The 19,940-nt window shown below is 45.4% G+C and overlaps 1 protein-coding gene across 2 annotated transcripts in view; it reads right to left on the reverse strand.

The window, feature by feature from the left end:
- Positions 1 to 19,940, reverse strand: part of LOC135828402 (uncharacterized) — a 163,343-nt gene that overhangs the window by 60,701 nt on the left and 82,702 nt on the right. For both annotated transcript variants that reach the window (XM_065340852.1, XM_065340851.1), the window contains 5 exons: positions 18,118 to 18,282; positions 15,853 to 16,179; positions 8,664 to 8,849; positions 7,841 to 8,014; positions 108 to 170 (listed from right to left, as the gene is read on the reverse strand). In XM_065340852.1, coding sequence (XP_065196924.1) covers positions 108 to 170; positions 7,841 to 8,014; positions 8,664 to 8,849; positions 15,853 to 16,179; positions 18,118 to 18,282 — 915 coding nt within the window. The remainder of the gene's footprint in view (positions 1 to 107; positions 171 to 7,840; positions 8,015 to 8,663; positions 8,850 to 15,852; positions 16,180 to 18,117; positions 18,283 to 19,940) is intronic.

The following is a 19,940-nucleotide window of genomic DNA, read 5'->3' on the forward strand; positions in this document are numbered from 1 at the left end:
CAGCAATAGTCAGGTGAAGAGTATGATATTAGATCTGCATGGTATGGTCATTCAAAGAGAACGTTGTGAAACCGACAATGGAATGGTGTGTAGACGAAAGAACTCACCTACGCACTTCCCGTTAATGCACGCCTCGTATCTCGTGCAAATGCCGTCATGTCCGCATGTTGCTACACCCACCCACACACACGCAAGCACACACGCATGCACACACACACCCACACACATGCACACACGCGCTCGCACGCACACACACACACACACACACACACACACACATGGTTAGACTTTCCGCTAATCCGTGATATGTACCGGCAACGAAGACAAGAAAGCAGAAGCAACCACCACAGTTGACATTGAAGATCACTCTTCATTGATAAGTTTCCAACTACAGTGCATTTCAAAACTATAGACGCGTAGGGTTTTTGAAATATTTCAAATTTGGCTGGAACTTTTTGAGAATAGTTTTCGAAATATTGCTCAGGATCGCTCCACAATTACTCTCATATAGTTTCTAAAGGATTGGATAACAGACGCCCAATTTGGAAAAATTTATGGACAAAGTGTGCGAGATTTATGAGTGTCAGTTGTCATGTTGTCAAGGAGGGAGTGTGCGAGATTTACGAGTGTGATGTTACGATACAGTGTTTGTTGTGAGTGTTTGTCGGATACGCCGATATAATCAGTTGCATAGATAATACTTACGTTGTTGCTTGCATTCTCGCTCTCCACAGCAACTCCACTGCGTGCTGCGTTCTATGTATTCCTATTCTGTACACTGACTCTCTCTGACAGGGTTTGCTGTCACCCTGTCTCTGGGCGCAAGCACCCTCTGACAGACCAAACTGATTTGCTTCATCTCCACAATATTTACCTCCTTTCGATTTGAATTTCTGTTTGTTCTGCACTCTGATTTTTCCTTGTTGCACCTGCGCTTTTGTACGCGGAACTGTCTTTGCTGTCGCCATCGCGTCGCCATTATTTATATCCATGGTTACGTTGTGGTATGACTCATCGATGCATCATGCATGATCATTCTGCTTTTCTACTCGTACACTTCGATATGCATGCACGCACACTGAAGTACACGTAAGCCAATGCATGCACGCGGGCACGTTTTGCTGATGACAGCGATTTGGCGATCGTTGTTGTTGTTGTTGTTGTTGTTGTTTTTTTCTGGTTGATTTGAGAGTATGGTTGAAACCAATAAGTAAATACAGCTTCTAGTTGTCTCCACGAAAAGGCCAGGAAATCGCGCCACAACAGGGGTCTGAAGACCGCGTAGTTTTAGTTGTGGTCGATAATTTCACATGGTCCTTCGAGCCGGATCATGGAGCTTGAGATCGAGAGTCGATTAGTGTTTTAAAAATTGAGAAATTTGGTCAGTCATGGAGGAGAAGGAGGAGTCCAGAGAGACGAGTGAGAACACTAGCTCTGGGACAAAACAACCAGCAGTAGAAGCATCGGCAAAGACGCAGGATCAGCTTGTTTTGCGCAAGAAGCGCAGGGTGCGTGGGGGCCATCGGGGATCGTGCACGAGATGCATGGGCGAGTTCCAGCACGTTGTGGACGAAGCTCGATATCTGAATGTATTGGCCGACGATGTCCGTGCGTCTGTGCGTCATGCACGCAATTTGTTGGCGTGCAAGAGGGAGCTGCTGGCCGCTCTGGACGCAGAGGTCTTGGATTTAGTGTGTGACGTCAGTGATGGAGACGTTGAGGAGGAAGTCATGGAGGCGGATGACTGGACACTGAAGCTGCAGACGTTCTGCAGCACACTGGACCGGATTCTGGATTTCCCAGCAGAGGAAAAAGCACGTACCCGTGATGACCGACACGCCAGTACACTGAGAACGCTGGGAGAGAGTTCAGAGAGTACTGCAGACTCGGGCAAAGCAGTCAACCCGATCACTGAGGATGCCGTGAGTGATAATACTAGTACTGAGAAGCTTGCTGCCCTTACGGAAGAGAGTGTTGTGGCGTCGTCAGCGTCCAGCTCACAGTTGAGTACGCTATCGTCAGTGTCTGCCAGTGGCAGCTCTGCCAGAGTGAAGCTGCCGAAACTAGAGCTCGGCAAGTTTGGTGGCAACGCTATGGAGTGGCAGCATTTCTTTGATGTGTTCAAGTCGCTGATCCACTCCAATAGCGGCTTGACAGACACGGATAAGTTCACATACCTACGTAGCAGTGTTTACGGAGCAGCAGCAGCAGTGATCAGTGGTTTGAGCCTCACAGAGGCGAATTACGCAGCGGAAGTCAAGTGTCTAGAGCAGCGGTACGGAGATCCGCAGCGTATAATCAGTGCACACATGGATGCCGTGCTGAACCTGCCAGGTATCAGCAATGAGCATGATCTGTCGGGCCTCCGCAAATTGCTGGACAGTGTAGTGTTACTCCACCACTATGCTCTCTATCTCTTCCAGCTAGCACTCCAGCACACTCGCACATGCACTGAGCCACAACTATCAACAAGGAATCAAGAGAGTTGAAATATTGAAATAGTGGTAAAGTTGGGAGAAAAGAACACCGTTCTTTTTCCACGAGATCCAAGATTCATCAAGAAAAAGGACATGCACAAAATGGCGACCATGTCGTCCATTGACGCGTAATCATGGTAATCACAAACTAGTGCAGCGACCAAAGAAAAGACACAAGTGAAGAAGAAGAAACAGCGCTGCAGCAAGAAGATCGGATCGCTGCAGTCGCTAAAATGCACTAGCCTACTGACTGTAGTTCCACGTGAGCATGCAGTCACGTGGTCATAAACAGAGTGCGTACACACTCACGTCATACCGATACGTCATACATGACAAAAAGAAAAGAAAGGAAAGTCACGCGCGAGTCAAACAAATCAAAGAGCGCGAGACTACGTACTGCAAATACTACGAAGAATTTGTTTGATAACAAATGCACAAGACGAGGAATTTCTTGAGAACAATTGGACAAGAATATAATATCTCTTCGAAACTAGAATGGAGTCCGTGATGAGAATTCCAACGAGCCTGGACGCAGCTACAAAGTAAGAATACAATCAAATAACTAATATCGTCAGAACTATTGTAACAATACAAGCAGTCGATTTACCACTGTGTTATCTCTATATTTACAGTAGTGAACCACGTGCGGTCACTGGAGAATATGGGCCGGAAGACCGAGCACTATGGAGATATGTTCGCCCCAATTCTTCTGCAGAAGTTGCCAAAGGCGGTGCGCCTGGATGTGTGCAAAGGTGTAGGCGATGCGTCCTTCGCGTTGCAAGAAGTGCTGCGGCAGTTGCGGGAAGAAATACGAACCAGGGAACGCTGTTCCTATGTGTCCAGCGTCCAAAGTGGCACCAGAGAGCCACGCCGGGGCGCCATGGCAACAGCGGCATCACTCAACACCACGGTGCACAATATGGCGTGCATCTACTGTGGGCGAGACCACGCTACCGCGTCATGTTCCGTTGTAACCAGTGTGGCCAAGCGGAAAGATTTGTTGATCCAGCAGCGCCGCTGTTTTGTGTGCACAAGGAAAGGGCATATAGCAGCCAAGTGTATGTCCAAGACACGGTGTGGCAAATGTGATAGACGGCATCACACCACCATTTGCGCAGACGGGCAGCAGACATTCTCCGGAACGTGCTCCGCCATGTCGCAGGCATCGGCACCGCTACTCCAGACGGCCAAGGCAACGGTGGCCTCACAGGAAGAACCGAACCGTCAGCTCAAAGCCCGCATCTTGTTGGATTTGGGCAGCCAGCGGTCATATGTAACAAACAGCCTGCGTCAACAGTTGGACCTGCCGACGGACCACACGGAGCAGTTGGCCATACGTGGTTTTGACACACAGTACGGGTCGCCAAAGGAAGTCGACGTCGTGCGACTGAGCATCGCAACACTGGAGGGGAGCCCAGTGTCAGTGGCAGCAGTAGCCGTTCCCTTGATCAGCGCGCCGATCAGCCAGCAGTTTCCGACCGAGGTAGCGGAGTCGCTCGCACCGTTTTCGACATTGCAACTGGCTGAAGATTGCACTGGCGCGGCCAATGTGGACATCCTGATTGGTGCAGACCACTACTGGGAATTCACAGAGGGCAACATCATCCGTGGCAGTGATAACCTGGTTGCCATAGCGACAAAGCTTGGTTGGGTTTTGTCCGGGTGTCCCAAGCCATCAGCACCAGATTCAGCAGCAACGCACGTGTTCGCGGTCACAGCTGAGCACCTAGAGCAGCAGCTAAAGCGGTTCGGGGACCTGGAGTCTCGCGGTACCCAGCCCGTGGATGGGAACCCAGTGCAAGCAGTAGTCCGCAAGGACAAGGCTACCACCAAGGTGCGGGTGGTGTACGATGCCTCAGCACACGCAGGGAAGAATCCTTCCATCAACAGCTGCCTCCACTCCGGGCCGAACTTGCTGGAGCACATCCCAGACATCCTCCTCCGCTTTCGGTGCTATCCAGTTGCCCTGACTGGGGACATTGAGAAGGCGTTCCTCATGCTCAACGTATGCGAACACGACCGGAATGCACTGCGGTTCCTGTGGTGGGATCGGCCGTTCTGGAATGAGCGGCATGTGCAGGTGTACCGGTTCGCCCGCGTGATGTTCGGGCTCACGTCGAGTCCGTTCCTCCTCAACGCCACACTGAAAATCATCTCGAGCAGTACAGCAGCTAATCAGTGCCAACAGGTTGTGAGTATGGCAGTGCACCAGCAGTCGCATCTTTCTATTCTAGTGTTGTAATGTAGTTGACTATTGGATAGTCAAGGAGGGAGTGTGCGAGATTTATGAGTGTCAGTTGTCATGTTGTCAAGGAGGGAGTGTGCGAGATTTACGAGTGTGATGTTACGATACAGTGTTTGTTGTAAGTGTTTGTCGGATACGCCGATATAATCAGTTGCATAGATAATACTTACGTTGTTGCTTGCATTCTCGCTCTCCACAGCAACTCCACTGCGTGCTGCGTTCTATGTAATCCTATTCTGTACACTGACTCTCTCTGACAGGGTTTGCTGTCACCCTGTCTCTGGGCGCAAGCACCCTCTGACAGACCAAACTGATTTGCTTCATCTCCACAATATTTATCTCCTTTCGATTTGAATTTCTGTTTGTTCTGCACTCTGATTTGTCCTTGTTGCACCTGCGCTTTTGTACGCGGAACTGTCTTTGCTGTCGCCATCGCGTCGCCATTATTTATATCCATGGTTACGTTGTGGTATGACTCATCGATGCATCATGCATGATCATTCTGCTTTTCTACTCGTACACTTCGATATGCATGCACGCACACTGAAGTACACGTAAGCCAATGCACGCACGCGGGCACGTTTTGCTGATGACAGCGATTTGGCGATCGTCGTCAGGCGAAATAGCACGTCATAGTACATTTGAGATCAGCGGGAAGAAGATGACGACGTCCACTAATTTAGTATCTGTGCACACGAATCTGCTGTGTGTGTGACTCTGTGTGTCAGCTATGATATCATCTTCTGTGGTTCCATGCCTAGCATGTATGTCTGAACCATCCTGCAAAGTTTGAATGACGTAGGTTGAGCGATCGCTCCGCGAAACATACTTTTTGAAATTCTCTCCATAGTATATCTTCCACCATTGAAATTTTGAATTTCTTCAAAAAAAGTGCTGAGATGGGTGGCTTGCAACCTCGATATGGCTTGTTCCAGGCATGGTTTGGAGCCATCTTCTGTTGAAGTAGTGGCGGGGAACTGCCCTGCAACTGCTACAACAAAAAATGATTCGATCTGAGAAAGGGTGAGACCGCGAATCTCGGTTGAATATTGAGTATTTCAAGCCTTTTCACGACGAAGATGGAGTTCTTTTTGGAGATGGACGTCGCGGCAAGGGACATGGTGTCCGACTTCTGGCGTCTGGTGAAGCCAGGGATCATTTTTCCAGTCAGGTCGGCAGCCTAACCGTCGGTAAGCTTGTGTTTGGATCCCGTTCTGCTCGATGTGGTAGATCACAAACAATTTGATATCGCACAAATTGATCTGAGCATCGTGCGTACGGTATTTTATATTCAGAAAATCCCAAAGTGTCTGTGTGTGGCCGTCCTATGGCACGAGAAACTCGAATCAGGCTCCTATGTCCTCTGCCTTCATGATTGAATGTCCAGTTCGTTTGAACAACGAACACAACAATCGAGGACGGCTTTGCAATGAAAAATACAGCTGGAGCTGAAAAACTAGTGCTGAAACGAGTACGCCGAGTACTCGAGTACCCGCTCGTTGAGTACTCGACTCGATATCAAAAAAGGACTCGATACTCGATAAATAAATAAATAAAATAAAAAACTAAAAAAACTTGATAGTGACGTACACGTCCGTCGTCCATGTGGCTTTGCAATGAAAATGTGTGTTTATTGAAGGATATTGAATTGTGTAAATGGTGTGCAAAAAATTGGGTATGTGGTATTGACATATATGCGCATGTGTGCTTATAGAGTACTCGATACTCGACTCGATAGTGACAGTACTCGCTCGATAGCTTATAGAGTACTCGTTTCAAAAAAACGTGCTCAGGATGAGACTCGAGTACACGCATACTCTCCCCGCAGGTGAAACGCAAATTTTTGTGAAAAATGCGTGACGCCGACTGACCAGTAATTTCGCCTGACGTGTTGTTGTTGTTGTTTTCTGGTTGATTTGAGAGTATGGTTGAAACCAATAAGTAAATACAGTCTTCTAGTTGTCTCCACGAAAAGGCCAGGAAATCGCGCCACAACAGGGGTCTGAAGACCGCGTAGTTTTAGTTGTGGTCGATAATTTCACACAAAGTGATCACAGATTTTATGTGGTATAGATGCTGGCATAACGGTTTTTGCCTAGGTACACGTCTATAGTTTTGAAATGGACTGTAGTGTAGAGCCAAATCGTGGGCATAGCCAGCAATCGCATATCTGAATTCTTTATTCTCACGATGGCACCATCGCCAATAAGAGATATTGAAAATCAACATATTTTGCGAATCGATCTTTTTTCAGCATCACCTTTCAACGAGGACGAAGCAAAGCCGATCGAACGAAGCTTAGAGGACGATAATCATCCTCTCCACTTCACCATCACGATCCTGACATAGGTGCGAGACGAAACAACTAAAAACTCCTCTAGAAAACTGTACGCCCACAGCCGAGCTGACTTTGGGCTGCGAATTTTCTATTACCATAAAAATGTATGAGGAGCACTCAAAAATCAGCTGCAGACGTGCCTTTGTCGCTCTCTACTCCTTTTTCAATGCACGGAAGTCGTCTCTTCACTTTCAAAATGGGAACAAGACAAACTAGTGGTCCTTTTCATCTGCTCCACGAGTGAGGTAATGTTCACCAAGGACCGCAGAGCAGCATCCATTCCGGCCAAACAGGTAAAAAAATATGAGAAAACCTGCATGCCTGAGTACATCAGTACAGTCTTGCATTAAATAGTCGATTTCAGTGATTCTGCTCCAAACGGCAACTGACTTTGACTAGCTACAAAGATTACATCAAAGGACCAAACAACAAGCATTTTCTTCAATTTTTTCGGCAGAAGGCTTCTCCTTGTGCTCGGCCTAGGCCAAAAATCACATCTTGGAGAAGTACAAAAATTACAACTGCCGGTATACATGCCAGGAGAGGTATTGATGGGTATTGTGCGCGGTGTGGAAAGCTGTGTGTGAATGTGGGGGCTGCGTAGGTTTCAGGGCTAGCAGTGTTATTTTAGGCAGGAGGAGGTGTGCAGAGTGTGTGGTCGTTGTAGGAAGGGGGCTGTAGAGGCAGTGACATCATACAATCAATGTATATGGTCATAAGGCTCATCACAACTGCCAACAAACTACATGGTGGAATCGAACGAAGACGGCAGAAACTTACCATGACAGGTGCCATTTGCACCGCTCACTTGGCCATCTGAGTCGCAAGTCGCCGTAGAAGAGTTGTATAGCTGGTAGCCACTGTTACAAGTTAACCTCAGCGTGTTCTGTACGGAGTTGAAGTCACCTGTTCTGTAGGCTCCGTTGGAGGGATTAGATGGCCTTGTACAGCTCCCTAGTAATGGAGACAGATCAGAGACAGGATCATCGCCGTCAACACTTTCAGTAATCAAAACTGTGCCAACTTTCGAGTAATGCGCCAACTTTGGCACACGGCGTGCATGTTGTAAAGGAGTACAATTGCATGTAGGTACATTATGCGCACCTCTCTCCTACATACTCTGTCTGTCTGTCTGTCTGTGTGCGTGTCTGTCTGTCTGCCTGTCTGTCTCTCTCTCTCTGTCTCTCTCTCTCTGACACACACACAAACACACACACAGACACACACAGACACACACACACACACACACACACAAAACAGGTATGCACAAACAAACAAACACACACACGAATTATTTTATCTGGACCTCACTAGGATGGCAAGTTTCTAAAGACATGATCGTGAAGCTCTCGTACTCCCCTCTATGTACTAGTGTTGTGCAAACCCTCCTTCTAGTCTGTCTCATTTTCCCCGACATGTTTTGCTGCATAGTGATTATGACGCTCATCATTCGCTCCCTTGTCACTGGACAGTTCAGTCCGTTTTGGTTTTAGCGAATTCAAATAGAGAAAAAAAAAGAAAAGAAAAAAAAAGCTCACCGCAACTATCAATGAACTACAGTGTGAAATGGAACAAAGATGAAAAAAAAAAGATGGAAACTTACGGGCACAAGTGCCATTTGCACCGGTCACTTGGCCATCTGCTTCGCAAGTCGCAGTAGCAGAATTGAATAGTTGGTAGCCACTGGCACAAGTTAACGTCAGCGTTTGTGTGGCTGTGAAGGTGCCTGTGCCGTAGGATCCGTTGGCTGGATTAGCTGGTCGCACACACGTCCTCTTAGCATTAGGTACTGGTAACACAGATCAGAGGCAGGATCATACATAACAATAATAAGGCCTGTTCTAATTTAAATATGGCTTTGCAAAATCTATTTTTTCGTTTGCCATCAGGATCGGCCTCATTTTCTCTGTGCAGCACTGATGAGTCCACAAAGGACGAAACAGGATACTGTCCGCAGATTGAGGAAAAATAATTATAAAAGTAGAAAGGAAAAGGACATATGGAAACGAGTTAAGAGTAACTCTCCACCACTGTAACTAGATACTATATACAGTCAGAAAGTGCAACAACTAGGCACAAAACTGGCAGAGTACTGAGACATTCGACGTCCTGACACCTAGCTTCAACACATCTCCCTGCCTCAGTACTCTGTCAGTTTTGTGCCTAGTTGTTGCACTTTCTGACTGTATATAGTATCTAGTTACAGTGGTGGAGAGTTACTCTTAACTCGTTTCCATATGTCCTTTTCCTTTCTACTTTTAATAATTATAAAGAACATGTTAAAAGTATTCGCATGCTACTTATTAACTCCATTGCAGCCACATACACTAAAGGCTTCCTGACCACTCGACAATCAATGGTCTCTTTTAAAAGGAGGCTCAGACCACCAAACTCCAAAAATTAAAAAAAAAAATAGAAAGCTTATATAAACTTGGGAATTTGTTCCTTGGGTAGTGCTTATGTTGATTGTCTAAAAATATTGGGGGGGGGGGGTCACCGATATGTTTGGCGTCGTATGAGTTGTTTTTCGGAGAGGCGTCGATGCTTGAAATTTTGCCATTTCCAATAAGAAAAAGCTGTTCTGTTTCCTGTTGAAGTGTATCTTCCTCAGATTTTTTAGTCTAATCTATGCAGGCTACAACTATGACACATACCCACCATTGATAATTGTATTTTCTTACTTTACTTAGGATATTACAACAATTTGGTGCATTTCGCAATTGCAGATATAATACAAATACGTATGTATTCTGCACCATGGTTCAAGAATGGAACATGTATTTAGTGAATGAGTCTGGGAACACATACCGTACTGGCAATATATGTTGCCGCGTAACGCGTAACGCAGGGGGGTGCGGCGTAACGCGCGACCAGGCTAGTGCGACAAATTTTCGTTGAGTTCGTAACGCGCGTCCGGCGGGGTGTGGCGATCTTTTCATTGCAGTTTGCACTGCAAAAAAAAAGGCTGAAAACTGTGAAAGCACGTGTACCGCGTGGTGAAAAGTTCAAAACTGGATGCAGCAGGAAGTCCTGAGTCCTGACACTCGCTCTTCCCCTATGTCACTTTCCTTTTGATGATCTTTTTGTGAACAGATCACTCTGATAGTTAAAATATACAGTCTTCTATTGATATCGTTGTCGCCCTTTGTCGTCGGGTTTGTAACAGTTGGATAGCAACTGAATTTCTGTGCCTTCAATGTGGATGAAAAGAAAAAATGATGCGGCAAAAGCAAAAAAATGATGCGGCAATAGCAAAAAAAGTGATGCGGCAATAGCAAAAAAAGGACTGCGGCAATATAGAAACCTGTGTAACGGCTCCTGTGCGACTTTGCATGTAACGCCCTGTGTGCGGCAAACATGTGCCAATGTAACGCTTCATGGCCTCACTGCGGCAACATATATTGCCAGTACGGTAGTTCACAGAATGAGATTCATTGTCCAATAGTATAAACTAGGACTTACCGCAGTGATAATGGAGTGAAAAATAGAAATCACTGTGACAATTGGGTTGTGTTTTGTGGATTTTATGGTATAGGCAAGTAATAGATATAAACTAATGTAAAATTTACACAGCCAATATGTACAACCAGACTGTATCTTCAAAGGTGGCATCCTCACACAGTCAATCTTGCAATACATGTACTGTTGCAATACAGCAATGGTTTCAACACAAGACAGATCGGACAACAAAAAATGACGAACAAAAACATAGATGGATAATGAACACATGAAGACAATGACACGATACAACCTTTCATCTAGTACTCTCAACTCTACGATCCGAACACACCCAGAGAATTCAATCGTCGATGTCCAAGAAGGAATAGTTTACGTGGCTGACAAAGACACCTCGACGATCAGTGGTGGGTGAGCATATATCACGAACGTCGAGGTGACCATGCCAGGCGGAAATCAACAAATAAAAAATGTGTGACACATACCTTCGTCCTACCAGACATCCTCGGACATAAGCACGACTTCCCCCTTGCATCCTTTAGCCTCATTCTGCTCAGAGTCACGCTCTGGTTCTTCAAGACTCACCAATCTCAGATTCCACAACAGGCTCGACTTATTTTGTCGTGTTATTTCTCACGAAAGACTGAAAAAGACGTACAACCCTCTCCTTGGAACACCAGCTTCGAACACTATGCAGCAGCAGCATTATTGGCAGCCCAGTGCTAGAACTAAGTCAAACGAACTGGCTATACTATGCGAAGAAAGGAAAGGCAGCCATTACAAACGCCACAAGTACAAGCAAGGAGAATCAAAACACAAAGCCCACAAATTTGAAGTTTGAAGAGAGCACGCGGAAAAAGTACAAATGTTACGTTTGCACGCTTCAAGTCGTGGTTACAAAAGTACTAGCACGCTTCGTTCGCGTGCCGGCAGTAGGTACTTTTTTCGATGCGCGCGCATGTGGTCTGAGCCACCTTAATTGTTTAATGCTACTTAAGAGTCAATGGTGTTGTAAGGACCAAATATCACCGGACATGGCCAAATTTCCGATTTCGCGCAAAGTTGTCTTCTTTTATCCCTGCGTGGGACTTATTCGCCCACTATGATGGTTTTGTGCAGAGATCCTTCGATATTGGGCAAAATATAAACATCGACTAAAAAACGCATTGAAGCAAGGTACAAGAACTAGGGGTCAATGCTGCTCACAATAACACAGCGCAGCCAAACCAACGTGTCCAATGGCGGCCATTACGAAGGCCATCTTCAAGGGCCAGTGGCAGCGAGCTTACATCCTGAAATTTGGGGTAGACCACCACAATAGTCTGCTACAACACATCCCCAAGCCCCAACAAGTGGTCTTGAATAAAGTTATCCACGAAAATTCCCTTGGGGAAATACTCAAATTTCGAACTCTCCAACTGTCTTGCACTAGCCAAATCCAACCACGTGGCAGGAAAGCACACACGGAGTGCCTCCAGATGCCTTATGATTTTTAGCTACACTACCAGCACCAAGACATCATGGGAAAATCCCCTTTTGGGGGACAGCAGTAGTCCTTTGATACCTAAAAAATGCATGATGTAACCGCGCAAGAACCGGAAGTAGGTGAGATCATAGCAACCTGAGAGAAATTTTGAATTTTTTGATGGGAGCGTGGCACGCATGTGAAACTCGTGTGCACTAGCTGCCCAGTACACAAGAACTTTCTGGGCCATCTTGCACTACTGTTGCAGTCCTTGCTGATATGTTGTTGTTGAGCTGTTTTTCTTCTCGTCATTGTAGTAGACGGATTTTCTACCGTATCATACCGTATGTACCGTATATCGATAGACTTACCATATTGTATATAGTACGTTATTTTGTGTACGTCCTGTGTACGTTATGTTGGTGCATGCGCGTGTTGCTGTGGTTTGAAAAGCAGTCTTCGTCTTGAGTTCATCATGTCTTCGTCTTGAGTTCGCCATGTCTAGTTGTGTTTCGTCGTCGTGTCAATAAACAGTCTTCTAAGTGTAGTTATAGTCGTCCCTTTGATTTTTTGTTGTTTGAACAAGTGTGGAGATGGCACGGGACTGGGAGCAGGTGGAGAAAAGGCAGTTACTGCAGTCATGTTGGGCTGTTGTTCAGCAAGTGACCCTTTGTGGCGGTTTCATTCGAGTTTCTGTAAGGGCAGGGATTATTCCCCATGATGTCTCGGTGCTGGTAGCATAGCGAAAAGGCATATGGAGGCGATTTGTGTGTGCCTTCGTTCCATGCTGTTGGATTTGGCTAGTGCTTGGCCGTTGGAGGGCTGAAATTTGAATATTTCCCCAAGTGGTCTTCAGTGGATAACTTTATTCAAGACCACTTGTTGGGGCTTGGGATATGTTGCAGCAGACTATGGTGGTGGTCTACCCCAAATTTCAGGACGGAACCTCGCTGCTACTGGCCCTTGAAAAATGGCCTTCGTAATGGTCGCCATTGGACAGGCTGAATTGATCGATTCGCTCGAGGGACTCATCACCAGTCGAAAGCTGGATGGCTAAACATTGCTACGTGACTTGGATCGTTGTTCGGATATACAGTGCGTATCGGTTATAGCGTGGTCGTGTAAAAGAATATACTGCCTACAAGAATGAACTCTCATGTTTTCATAATCATAACATGGATTTCATGTGGACATTTATTCTTACAAGCAATTTTATCGTACAGTAGAATATATCGGTCCTAAGAATGGACTTTGTGTAGCGAAACATGCCAGATCAGTACAAAGTATATCGCCTGTAGTTGTAACATCCGTCCAAAGCAGTTCTGATCTGACTCGCGTTGGGTCCTAGCGCTGCAGGTTCAACTATTGTGGTCATGTAACTCATGTTGCATAGCCACATGGTAAGCCTATGTGACTGTGACCAGCCGCATGCACAGTAGCACCACGTTGTATGTACGATGATCTTCCTGCCTCTGCGCACATGCACATGATGTCACACTTGATTTATCGTGTGTAAGAAATATCGGAAATAAGAATGGAAAGTCGTTTTTCAAACACCCACGCTATAACCGATACCTACTGTAATTGGATTGGCTGCGCTGTGTTGTGGTGAGCAGCGGTGGCCACTCATTCTTGTACCTTGCTTGAAGGTGTTTCAGAGCGAATATTAGTCGATTTTCATATTTCGGACCATACATAAGGAACGCAGCGCTTCTGCACCAAGCTGTCATGGTGGGTGAATTTGGTCCACCCGGGGATGAAAGAGGCTAACTTAGAGCGAAATCGGATATTTGGCGATGTCTGGTGATATTTGGTCGTTACAGACATTGACTCTAAAAATGGGCGAACCTTTAATTTAGGTCGAGTGTTTAGGAAGCCTTGTGAATGCTAAGAACAGCTTGCACAAAACTCAGACTTGAGTCCTATGCATGTGTGAGTGAAACGGTTTCATTCATGTTAGTTTTTTACCTAGGACGAAGGCTTCTGAAATTGTAAGCATTTCTGCAACCAACCCCGCACTAGTTTTGTATGTGTGTCAACTTACGGGCGTATACTAGCATTTTTTTTCTACAAAATCCAAATATCTCCAGACACTGGGGCATTACCTCGCAGCCTCGACAAATTATTTTCCTTTCATTTCTAAATGCTGTTTGGCCATTCGCCTTGATATCATTGGGCCTAGTTCCCATTTATTGTGCGGGTTAGGCCATCATTTTTATATCTATGTTTCGCGTCGTCCGCACGCATACGTTTTTGATTTTTTTCGGAAAAAATCGAACATGCACAGTGAGTGTGCGATCGCGCAAGTCATCACTCAATGTGGACTGGTTGCATACGGCGAAGCTGGAATTCAGAAATGGCCTCGATGCCAGCGTTGGTAAATCATTTGTTAGGCATCTGCGAGCAGTATTCTATGAGCTTACACCAGACAGCATCGGTCGCCTCAAGCTGAGAGGATGCGTCGTTCTGGGGCTCTTTGCACCGCCGCTGAAGTCTGAGTACATATACCAATAATCCAGCGAACGGTTGCCTTCTCTGTCCAAAGTGATTATTTACTCATGCTGATAACCCAGATGTTGAGCTTCGATGTAAGATTTTTCTTTCGAATGTACACCATGCACGAGCTATTGTGCTATCTACAGTGCTATACACCTCTGATGAGCCTTTTATTATTTTGCAACTTTTATTTTTTTCCACCTCTTGCATATGATTCTGGAAGTTGAACTGACGCAAAACATAGATATAAAAAATGATGGCCTTATAATAATACCAAACAACCCCGCCAGCCGGCCATCGACTCCTATAAGGCTCAAAGTACACATTCTTATCTCAAATTTCACCCATATCTCAAATTACACGTTCATATCTCAAATTCATAGCCAGCAATCGCATCTCCTCACGTACATTGAAAATCAACATAATTTTGTGAATCGACCTTTTTTTCAGGATCACGTTTCAACGAGGACGAAGCAAAGTCGGCCGAACGAAGCCTAGAGGAAGAAAATCACCCTCTCCACTTCACCATCACGATACTGACATAGATACAAGATGAAACAACTAAAAAATCCACAAGAAAACTGTGCGGCCATCATCGCGCTGACTTTGGTCTGACTTTGGTCTGAGAATTTCTATTACGATCAAAAATGTACGAGGAGCACTCAAAAATAAGCCACAGACGTACCTTTATCGCTCTCTACTCCGTTTTCCAGGCACAAAAGTCGACTCTCCACTTTCAAACCAGGAACCAGACATACCAGTGGTCCTTTTCAGCTGCTCCACGAGCGCAGGAAATGTTCACCAAGGGGCGCAGAGCAGCATCCATTCCAGAAAAAGAGCTAAAATACGAGTGAGACTGCATGACTGAGTACATGAGTACATGTATGAGTACATGCAGAAAATAGTCAATTTAGGCGTTTCTGCTCCAAACAGCAACTAGCTTCGACTAGAAACAAAGATTACACCAAAGGATCAAACAGCAACCATTTGCTGCAGTTTTTGCAGATGGCTTCCTTGCGCTTGGCCTAGCACGCCAAAAATCACACCTTGGAGGAGTACAAAAATTACAACTCTCAGATGTCCTCGATTGCTGGCCATGTACACGTTCATATCTCAAACTCTAGCACCTCAAATACACATCACAACTTCTCAGCACAAAAATATAAAACTCAAATGGAAATCTCTCGAAATACGCACCCCGAATTCACATCAAATACCCATCTTCTAAAAACTAACAACTCAAAAATACACATATCGAATACCCTTCTCAAATTCACACCTAAGATTCACATCTCAAACCCCATCTCTTAAAATTTCTCATGGGAAATCTCATATCCCAACGCTCACATCTCAAAAAGTGCCGAGGACGACTTACGGGTGCAGAAGTAGGTAGCTGTTTGATCATATACTTTTTTAGTGGCACTATCTAATGCCAATAGGCGGTCTGGTTGGTCCTTGTCGATCTTTACAATATTGTCGTCCTTATCTAGCCCGAATGTGTACCGGACAGCCTGCAGACCCAGAACGCTAAGTTCAAAACTGTACGAATTGAGTAAATTGCTGACCATGCTCCAATCGTACTGGAGGCTCGGAAGCCTCAGCCCAACTGCCTCGCAATCCTGTTTGGCTTGATCAGCATTGGCTAGTGGCCTGAGCAGGCGATAAGTGAAATTGGTGTTATGTTGCCCAGTTGTGTGCTGATCTAAAACAAGAAGACAAGAATCCACTTAGCACCGGACGGGATAAGCTTTTTTCTTAGATGATTATTGAACTCGGATGGTGAGCCAATTAAATTATGGCGAAAAAGGAGAAGGAAAAAATGTTACGAGTTATGACTAACTGTCCACCAACGTAACCAGATCTTATACAGTCAGCGAGTGCGACGAAATAGCACAGAACTGACAAGAAGTACTGAGACATTCGGCGACCTGCCACCTAGCTCCACCACTTCTCCAAAGCGCAAACCAACAACCTTCCAACTTGAAAGGCTCATTTTGTCGCACTCGCTGACTGTATAAGATCTGGTTACGTTGGTGGACAGTTAGTCATAACTAGTAACATGTTGTCCTTCTCCTTTTTCACCATAAGATTATTATAATCATTTATTATAGGTATTGCTGCGTTCAAGTCGGTGGATTCAAAAGGTTCACCTACGGGTTCGCTCAAGCCGGATAGATTCAAGCAAGGGGTAAGGGGATAAGGAGATTCTAACTAGTAGAGGCAAGAATACAATTTATACTGAAGAAGTCGGCGAGGGGACTCAGTCGGTAGAGCATAAGGCAAACAAAAAACAAGACACAGGGGATGTCGGGACGACGTGCCGATGTACCGGGAGCAACTCGACCGACCAGAGGTGGCGGTCGAGTTGCTCCCTGTACATCGGCACGTCGTCCCGACATCCCCTGTGTCTTGCTTTGTGTTTGTCTCCACATTTTTTTTTTAAATCTCAGGGTCGTGGGTTCGAGCCTCACGTTGGGTGCCAATGAAACCAATAATGGTTTGTGATTGCTTTCTCCCCCTGGCCCCTGCCACACGACAATGCAAACAGCTTGATACTCTTTCTGACTTCATACTATCAACAAATGACAAGGGTGCAGGAGGAAGAAAGAAATGCAAGACTAAACAAAAGACAACGGGAAAAAAACACCAAGAAACAACAAAGAAACAAGCAGTAATGAAGCGACGACAAATCGGGAAGACCAATCAGGGACTAATACATACAGAACACATGACAAGACAAAGACAACCAGACCACGGACCAATCACACATGACTCTCATTCCCAGACCAAACTAGCACTGCGCATGTACAGCATTCATTCGACAGTCACTCTCACAGACGGAAGCACATTCTCACACCCTGACAACGCGTACTCTTGCATGCACCACATACCATAAATGTCACACATCACACCATACTCACATGAACACAAAGACCATAATATTAATTATGACATCAGACACTTGACTCTATGTGACAGGAACCAAATACAACATGCATAAATCATACTTGCCCGAAAATTCGCAACAAAATAGTTTCAGAATCGGAATCAGCAGCACCAGCTGGAGTAAGATATCACGAATCATGGCTTGTCTTCTTTCTGTTTTTGATTCAATAAAGCATGCGTGATATGTCAATCGGGCTAGTAACCTGCTGATTTCAATTCTGAAGATATTTTATAAAATATAATGGACTCAGATGGAGAGCCAAGGACTAAATTTAAAAGAAAGGACCAAATTGTTGCATGTTATCCGTAGTTTGTGTCCAACACTAACAGCTATCACAACATTTTGCTTATACCTGTTAGCGTGTTCGACACAAACTAGGGATAACATGTAACAATTGGGTCATTTCCTATAATTTTTTTAAAGGAAAGCGAATTTGATCATAATGTAATCCCCAGCCAGCAAACAGTATGATGCAAGCAAATGAGGAGAAAAAATGAGGAGACACTTGAGTCATAATTTTGAAACCCACCCGGCAAAATGCTGGTAAATGTCTTTACCAACCGTCCCCCCCCCCCCCCCCCCCCCGACACCCATTCTTTCGCTTCGAACCCCTGGTCGTACCACTCGCCACTGTTCGGTGACACCCCTGATTATTATGTGTGGCTTAGTGTGATGCTAACAGCTCAAACTCACAAAAGCAACTTCTGTCGAATAGCCACGTATGAGTGACGGTGTAGACGCAGAAGGAGACGGATACTCCGACCAGTTTGTAGCCACTATTGCACGTAAACCGGGCCATCCCGTTCCTTACATTCACCTGGCCGTTTGAAAGAGTTGGTGGTTGGCAATAAGGAGTCACTAGAATAGACGCGGAGGCAACAGCAAAGAGTTTTGAATGTTACAGTGGGCAGACCTGAAATGTTGTTGGTTAACATTAATTTTTACAATAAGAAGTCACTGCAAATGTAGCCCGTATATTCTCTATTACAAGCGCTGTGCTTATGTTTTTTCAACACCCCTCTACCCCGTGCTTGTATTGGAGACTGTGCTTATATTTTTTCAACAAATACATCCATGCAGAGCAAGAAGAAATACATGCCAGATATCATGCATACAGCATTGATTTCCACCAAGACCGTGCTAATAATAGAGACTGTGCTTATAATTATTCGAAAGCTGCTCACAGTGTGCTAGTATTAGAGACTGTGCTAGTAATGGAGACCTGTGCTTATCATAGAGAGGATACTGTATGCGGAGACAACAGAAAAAATTGGATTTACAGTGAGTGTTGCCGCATGACTGCACTAATTCGCAGCATCCTTTTCATTTGTTCTTTACCCGTTTGGGCGCCCACTATGTCACCTTCGTAAAGAGGACAATACTACGCTTTTCCTTACATGTACGACTTACTTTGTACACCTTTCTTACAATCACGCAACTCCCAAGAACAGGGGAAGATCAATAAAGAACACCTTCTTATCAAAAAGAAAAGTTCTGAGCTTGTGTCTGTTAACTTAAGACCAGTTAAGAGGGTTGTGCCACGGGCCTGGGGATCTCACCGAAACAGTGGGCAAATCTGAAGATGTTCGCGATTGACAATATGGAGTCACTGGAATAATAACAATGTGCAGACAACACCTAATCGTTTTGAATGTCGCCACGGGCAAGCCAGGAAATGCATAAACGTGGTAATGACACACTGAATACCGCATTTTCCGGAGAATAAATCGCACTGGAGTATAAGCCGCACTCAGATTTTTTTGTCACGAAAAACATCTACCATATTTCCCACCATTATTAATTTTACCATTGTAGTACAAGCTGCACAAACTTTTTTTGGGGTTAATTTGGGCGTGAATGCGGGTTAACACCAGCATCTGCATGCCGCACTCACACAACGAGCAACCAGTTTGGGGAATAGGAAGGCTTGTCAATTGCTTTGCCAAGCTCCGAGTGAGTGATAGCTTAGAGCTGTGTGAATGTGTGTGTATGGCAGCTGAGCAGGGCCCTGCTGCGGAGGCTGAGTGAGCTGTATGGAGGCTGAGTGAGCCGTTTTTGTGCACGCGCACATGTTGTCCAGGCGTCAGGGGCCCAGCCTCCCTGCCCATCCGACCCGCCACACACAACAACGAAACTGAACTGAGAGTTCTACATAATTTCTTGACAAGACGGAGACGGACAGACAAGAAGACCGGACACGACGAGGTAAACTGATAACTGAAGAAAAAGACTAACATTTATGGCAGCATACGATCATGCGCGCAACAAAACACAACGTATGACAATGACGTAACCGTTACTTGGATCATGTACAAACTATACATGCAACCAAAACAAGTCAAAGCAGAACGCAAAACAAACCAAAATAAACGAAAGGACCACAACAAAAAGAGCCATGAAAAGTCTTTCTACCGATACACAACATATTCCCCACCAAAGACCTTTTCAGGGTTCTACGAGGACTGCGAACACTGTGCCCTACGAGTATACGCCGCAAGCGTACTAATCAAGCTAAC

This window comes from Sycon ciliatum, chromosome 12 (genome assembly GCF_964019385.1).
Source record: "Sycon ciliatum chromosome 12, ocSycCili1.1, whole genome shotgun sequence".
Taxonomy (NCBI): Eukaryota; Metazoa; Porifera; class Calcarea; order Leucosolenida; family Sycettidae; genus Sycon; species Sycon ciliatum.